The 6831-nt window shown below is 46.8% G+C and overlaps 1 protein-coding gene across 1 annotated transcript in view; it reads right to left on the minus strand.

The window, feature by feature from the left end:
• Nucleotides 1–6831, minus strand: part of dnah5l (dynein, axonemal, heavy chain 5 like) — a 56614-nt gene that overhangs the window by 23062 nt on the left and 26721 nt on the right. The window contains exons 41-55 of the mRNA XM_085285800.1: nucleotides 6808–6831; nucleotides 6388–6582; nucleotides 6111–6245; nucleotides 5905–5962; nucleotides 5674–5805; nucleotides 4873–5090; nucleotides 4656–4790; nucleotides 4335–4511; nucleotides 3580–3669; nucleotides 3347–3481; nucleotides 2630–2731; nucleotides 2371–2538; nucleotides 2084–2290; nucleotides 1804–1896; nucleotides 1290–1526 (exon numbers count right to left, since the gene is read on the minus strand). The exon at nucleotides 6808–6831 is cut by the window's right edge and continues 164 nt beyond it. Of these exons, the coding sequence (XP_085141926.1) occupies nucleotides 1290–1526; nucleotides 1804–1896; nucleotides 2084–2290; nucleotides 2371–2538; nucleotides 2630–2731; nucleotides 3347–3481; nucleotides 3580–3669; nucleotides 4335–4511; nucleotides 4656–4790; nucleotides 4873–5090; nucleotides 5674–5805; nucleotides 5905–5962; nucleotides 6111–6245; nucleotides 6388–6582; nucleotides 6808–6831 (2106 nt within the window). The remainder of the gene's footprint in view (nucleotides 1–1289; nucleotides 1527–1803; nucleotides 1897–2083; nucleotides 2291–2370; nucleotides 2539–2629; nucleotides 2732–3346; nucleotides 3482–3579; nucleotides 3670–4334; nucleotides 4512–4655; nucleotides 4791–4872; nucleotides 5091–5673; nucleotides 5806–5904; nucleotides 5963–6110; nucleotides 6246–6387; nucleotides 6583–6807) is intronic.

Below are 6831 nucleotides of genomic sequence, written 5' to 3' on the forward strand. Positions count from 1 at the left end.
ACTGAATGCAAACAAAATCAAGTCAAGCAAAGTTACAATTACAGCAAAACTCATCAACATGTCAAATTTGTTCGGGTGCCTGGGTCGTCGAGCCAGAGTTTGCAGTGTGACATTATTATTGATCATTTCTGGTCTTTTGCTTTCTTTGTTAGAGTTCTCTGTCTATGGTTTCTGTGTCCATAGCTGCTCTGTCTCCCCTCGTCGAGGCTGCGTCTGTGTTGTTTCCTGAGAAGTTCTGCTTTGTGTTCTTTTTCTCTCCCTCTGTCGCCTGGGCGGAGCTCATTGTGGGCTCCGCCTTTGGCCTACATACCTGGGATATGATCAACACCTGCGTCTCATTAACTGGCCTCTACTAAAGGGAAGAAGCCAGGCTGCTCTTCGCTGGATCGTTGCTTGACCTGTGTCGGTGAAATCCCGGCTTGGACACTACAGTCTAGTTCCCGCGTCTCAGCTTCTTGTGTTAACGCTTTTGTTTCCTGTGTACAGACCCCCTGGACCTGCTCTCGTTCCCTACGGAGTTTCTGCTGCGAGAGAGGAGTGAATGACTGGTGAAGAGGAGTGAGAGTGTTGCCCTGCTTTTCCCCGTGGATTCCCTGGAGCCCTAATCCCCGCACGCTTGTATAGAGCACTGAGTCCCTGTCACACATTTCACCTGGTGTTTGTGAGGAAAAGCCTTCTGTTCTTCCTCTGAGCAAGGAGTCCTGCATTTGAGTCCCCCAGTGACCGGAACATTTCCTCTTTTACTTTAACACGAGACTCTTTCAACGTGTCTGCTTCTGCCTCCTCGTGTCGTCAGCCCTGATTTGTCCAGCTGTGTTTCCCTCCTGTCTCCCTGATTGCTCCCTATGTGGATTTAAGCCTGTGTTTCCTCCCTCATCTCACACTGTGTTATGTCTCCTATCTTGCCTTCACGTGACAAAATTGGCATCAGGTGTTTGAAAATCTGAATCTGTGCAGTAAATGTGACCTTCAAATGAAAAGCAGAGACATTTAATCTCCATCATCATTAAATGAAGCGGTGAACTAATCACGGGCAGAGATCTGATACATCCTGGATGAAGTTTGATGATGACTTTGATTATCAAGTATTGATTATCCTGATTAGAACAAAGTCCCTCCTCATGTCCTCCTAATATATGAGAATTAACCTGAGAAAAGCTCAGAGGGGATCTTTCAGTGATCATCAGCTGCTTTAAATATAATTTTTTAATGACTGTTTATAAAGAATTAAATACATTTTAGCCTTCTTTATTCTGAAGGTCCGATTTGATCTTATTTAAAAAACAAACCTTCGCCTTCACGGCCTGCCACACCCGCCTGGTGGTGGGGACGAGGGCGGCGGCGAGCTGGCACACCGGGCCGGGGAAGCCTCTCTCTGGGCAGAAGTAGCCCTGAGCCACAGTGCCAAAGATCTTATCGATGGAGGAGTTGGAGGGCAGCGTGCAGTTAAAGATGGAGAACTGGCGCTTCAGACGCTGAGGGATGTCGTTCCGACCGCCGCCGGGGTGAATCATGGCTGCCACCAGCTGGTAAACATCATTACACACATCAGTCAGTCACAGAGCAGATGATCTAACATCATCATCATCTCTCTGTTTATGATTTAAAACTTTTGAAGGAATCCCTCAAACCAACAGGTTTGTGTTCACTTCCTATATTTCCCTCCACTTCATTAGGTACAGCTGTAATACTCCAGTATATCTGTAGCGTCCTCCTGCCTTTGCTCACAGCAACCTTCATCAGTCTGTCATCATGGAAACATCCAGAATGTGCCACAGCGCTCCAACCACAGCCAAACTTCACCTGAACATCCACCACAGTGATGAACTCTCCTGGACGATCCAGGCTGTAGAAACCTCCCTGCTCCATCAGCTGACGCACAATCTCATTGGTTATCTGAGTGAGATGTGGGGGCGTGTCAGAGATACAATAATCTGATTGGTTACATGCATATCAAAGAGAACAGGGTGGGGGAAAAACTGAGCTGATTGGTTATTTGTGATGTGAGGTGGAGGTTATTCTGTGAGAAACAAAGAGGTAAGCTAGCAAAGGTTTGACCAATCACAGAGAGCCTGAAGCCCACCTGGTCGCCCCATTCGTTGATTACGGGCATGTTGATGTCGTCTATGAAGACGGTCATCCTGCGTCCGGCCGGCGGCCCGTAGGTGGTGCCCATGCGTTTGTCGATGTAGCTCTCGAGCGTCCTCTGGAACATGCCGGGCAGCGTGGCCGAAGAGAAGTTCACCGTCTTACTGAGGTGGAGCTCTGGGTCGAGCTTTCCAGTGTAGCCCTACAGGGGGAGCCAGAGAGCAAGCTGCATGCTGTAGCATGTGCTAGCCTGTGCTGGTGAACGGTTGAGCGCACTCTTACTTTAATCATGACGGTCTTGGCTGTTCCTTGCTCTCCGATCAGCAGCACGGCCTTCCTCTGCTTCATGATGGTCTGCATCAGGAAGTCCGTCCTCACGTTGTCTACGTTGGGAACCAGGATGGACCAGTAGTCAGGGACGTGGTCTTTGGGGTAGACATACTCTGGGACCTGATCAGAACCATAAACACAGAACATGCATGCAGCATGCTGACTTCATTCTCTGCGATTAACACTCAGGAGAAACATAGAGTCCTCTCACCTTGTTGGACCAGTGCTCCCAGTCTCCCTGCTCACTGACGGTGAACTCAAAGATGGTCTGGTTGTCCTGAGTGGGTGGCAGGTCCAGAGATGAGCTGTGGGCCTTTGAGACAAAAACAAAAACACCTTTCAACTCAAATGGAATATTTATAAACATTTCCAACCAGATATATCCTTTAAAAACCTTTTTTTAAAGTCCCATGTGACTCGTTTGCTCCAGCCGTGGAGGCCGTGGTGTTCAGGATTGTGATAACAGAGCTGGACTGACTCATTTCCAGATGAGTGACCCTTTGTTAGACGTCTTTTCCCGTTTTGCTTGGAACCAGTCAAAGTTTGATTGGTTTGGTATCTAAACTTAATAAAGTGGGTGCTGATCATCAGTCTGTGAACTGGGGATCATTTTCTTTCTAATGTGACAGGCTCTTCAAATGGCACTGGTGTCACTGGGTCCAAGGTTGTACTGCAAACTTTTTTTCTTTTAGCATAAAATGGTGAAACTGTTCTAGATTAGGAGCAGACGTCAGTGTGTTGGAAAAGTGGTACGAGAATCTGACCAGGACCGTGGGTAGGTCATAGCCTTAATCCTAGCCCTCTACTTAAGGGTGGGGGCGGGTAAAGGTGAGTAATCCCGCCTCTGTAGACGGTAAATATTCACACTACGGGTTCATTTGATTTGAAAACGAGGTTTGTTATGGAGTCAAAGAAAACTTTCACACACCTTCAGGAAGGCCTCCATCTTGGCTCTGTCATCCAGCTCCAGCAGTGCACCCAGAGACCACATGACCGCAAAGACAAACATGCGTCCCACATGATCATGGCCACCCTGTTTGTCCTGCGCTGCGGGGAGCAAACCCTGAAAGCACAAATATGAAAAATAACCAAACAAAAGGGCAACAAGAACTTGGAAGACTCAGATTCTAGTTTTTCTGGTGTTTTACTGCTGTGTCCTACCTGCAGCAGGTCAATAGTCTGTTTGATGTACATACACTCCAGCACCTGCATCTTAGCGGACACAGCAGTGAAGACAAAGTCCAACAAGTCCTGAAACAGAAGAATACAAAACTAACCTTTAGCTTTCCTGCTGTCTGATGATTTCTTTACCTTCAAGGTTGATGCATTTCTAATCTCTGCTTACAACGTCATCAGTAACTGATGTTTGGCTACATGGGTGCTGGAAACAAGCGATAAACACCAAACTGAACAGACTTTAATGGTCAAGTGCTAAAAACTGCAGTTCCTCTAACAGCCACCAGAGGTGGATGGGGTAACAGGGTAACATGTCCAACGTTACAGCAGAAATAAACGTGTTTACAGCGGGTAAGAAAACCTGTTTGTTGTCTATAGCAGTGTTCATGTCAAGTTCACTATGATTAATTATGGAGCTCATCAGGGTGCTGTGCTGGGACCAGTTTGAGTCACAGTGCACTTGCTTCTCCTCGTTTCTCCTTCTTTTGTGTAATATTGGAGAGTCTGTGGCCGACAACACAAAGTGCTTGGAGGTGATAGTTGTTGTGAATTGGTGCTACATAAATAAAACTGAAGAGAATTGAATAAAGAAGCTTTGATCCTTGTTTGCTGAGTTCAGATGAGGTTATTTTATGGTTCACTGCTTTGCTGCTCCTTTGTTGTGTATGTTTGACCAGGTGGTAACATCTTATCAATATTAAAGTGATAAATAAGTCTAATTGTGTCCCGGCGGCTCTCACCTGGTAGCAGCAGTCGAAGCAGTGTTTCAGAGCGCTGGCCTGCTGCTCTGCTAGTTTCTGTAACCAGGCCTGCAGGACGGGCCTCCAGCTGAGCACTGACGAGCTCATGAACACCATCCCGTTCCTGGACACGGTGGCTGGGGAGGCGTTGTCGATGTTGTGGGGCTCAAAGACAATCTGAGGGAAGAATATAAAATATATGGGCTGACTTGACCTCGATGCATCTCCGGTTTCTGATCATGATGTTTGTGGATTATGTCAAACTGCACCACAGTGACTGTCTGGCTGAAGTGAGGTGAGCTTTGTTTGTTTTGCTTTGACCTTGCAGCAGGGAGCCATGGGGATTCGATCGCCATTCGCCAGCGTCAGAGTTTTGTTGTCGTCTAAAACAGAGTTCAGATTCTCGATCCAGATGGCATCAACCGGACCATCCAGCACAATCCAGATGTATTCCCCCTGACACACACACACACACACGTACATATACATCTGCACTGGAGCATCATGAATGTAGGGAACATGTTGAGCTTCCATCAACCTTTTTGCCTTTCAGAGTTTTCCTCCACAGTGTGGAGAAAATGCCGTCCGTCCAGTCGTTGGTGGTCACGTCCAGCATGCCGAACATCTGCGAGGCTGTGATGGCTTTCGGGTTCATCCTCATCTCTCGGTGGGGCGAGCCGCACTCAGACATGGCCTTCATCAGCGTGTGGACGCACGCCGTCTTCCCAGCACCGCTCGGACCCAGCGTCATCATACCTGCACGAGCACAGGACAGCTCGACTCCCATGTGTGCTGAAGACTCTTTAGCATTGCCATCAGTGTGTCTGTGACCTCAGCATTACTGAACACTGGTTGTATATAAAATAAAGATTTGTGCACCAGAAGCTTTTTAAACTTTTATATACCAAATTATATTATATAACATTTACGTTTTTAATAAGCTGTTGGTTTCTAAGTGTGTAATATCCTGTTACTATATCCACAGTAAGTGTGGGTTATGTTGTTGTGACAGCAGCCAAAGACAGATTGTGTTAGTGTTGTGTTTAACAGCATTAATGAAGCTATAATGTTGTGAAACTCTGTGTACATGTAGAATAATAACCTGCACTCAACACTGTTTAAACCTCATGTTGAGGAGAAAGTTAGCAAACCTTTGCAGCACTTTGTAATCACATTAGACTGATGAGTCTAAACGTGCAGTTTATGTGTTTAATGACCATAGAAACTCATGTTGAGCCTGCTTTCCACTAATTTACACTGGAACTGTAAATGAAGCTGAGTGGCGAGACGAGAAAGACTAATTAATGTGTCACTGCCTCCAGATAATTGTGATCTTCACCATGTCGGACTCTCTGCGTCTCATAGAGCTGGACCAGTTTGAGGATCCAGGGCGGGTGAGGGATCAGACCGGCCTGCTGAGCCTGATTAAAGATGGCCAACTCCAAGTCTGGATAACCGGCTTTATCCAGAACTGCAGAGGGGGATGAAGGAAAAGCACACAGTATGAGAGCCGTCGTGTACTCATGGAGCCTCTGCTAGTGTGTTTCAGTGTTATGTGAAAGAAACGTACCAATGCCAGGAAACAGGTCATTGATCAGACTCATAAACAGAGGCTCGTCCTCGTCCACCTGCAGAAAGTCACACAAGCAATCAGGATGGCTGACTGTGGCAAGGACAAGGGCTCCTCCTAGTGGGCAACTCTAACAGTCTGATAATAATGAAATGACAACTTTAAACATAAAGTCTAATTTCTGCATTTATTACTAACACACACACCAGTTTGGAGAGGTTCATGTCCCTCAGGACCCTCATCACCACGGTCTTCTCTGGTTCTGACGGGTTAGATCGCTTCACAGCTCCCAACGTCCTCAAAACCGACAAAATGTTCCTCAGACCGAAATCATAATGGACCTGGTAAGAAAGACCAGAGAAGTATAAATAATAATATAACTAAATGCATGAGTAACAGTTTACAAAGAAGGGCAACGGAGAAATGAGAAAATCCATCATGAAGGACAGGATGTGTGGTGGTTACAGCTGCAGGATCACCCACCTGTTTGGACAGCTGCTCCTCACACAGTTTGTAGAGGGTGTAGAACTTCCTGCTTAGGACCTGGTTGTCACGGAAACCAGCACTGGCCAATTTAACCCTCATGATGATGGCTCGGTCCGGGACCATCATGGCTACCGTGCGGAACTGAATCTTCAGGTTTTCAGGCAGCTCCTGACGGCCGGCGTAACCGGGATTCTGGAAAACCGAGAAGTTACTAGAACTTTCTGAGCGGAGGAACATCAGCACGCTCAGTGCTGGACCTGTGGCTCACTGTAGTTACTGAGCTGCCTTCATGTATCCACAACTGCTCACCTAAAGAACACTGAATACTGAACAGTGCATTGTTTCATATGCAGAGTGACTCTGATGATTTATCGTTGACTTATACTAACACCAGAGTGTTCATTAGATCAGAGGTACCATGGTGAGGAAGATGCCGAACTC

This window comes from Mchenga conophoros, linkage group LG9 (genome assembly GCF_057382185.1).
Source record: "Mchenga conophoros isolate Kocher_MC1m ecotype Shallow Benthic linkage group LG9, M_conophoros_male_GT1.1, whole genome shotgun sequence".
NCBI lineage: Eukaryota > Metazoa > Chordata > Actinopteri > Cichliformes > Cichlidae > Mchenga > Mchenga conophoros.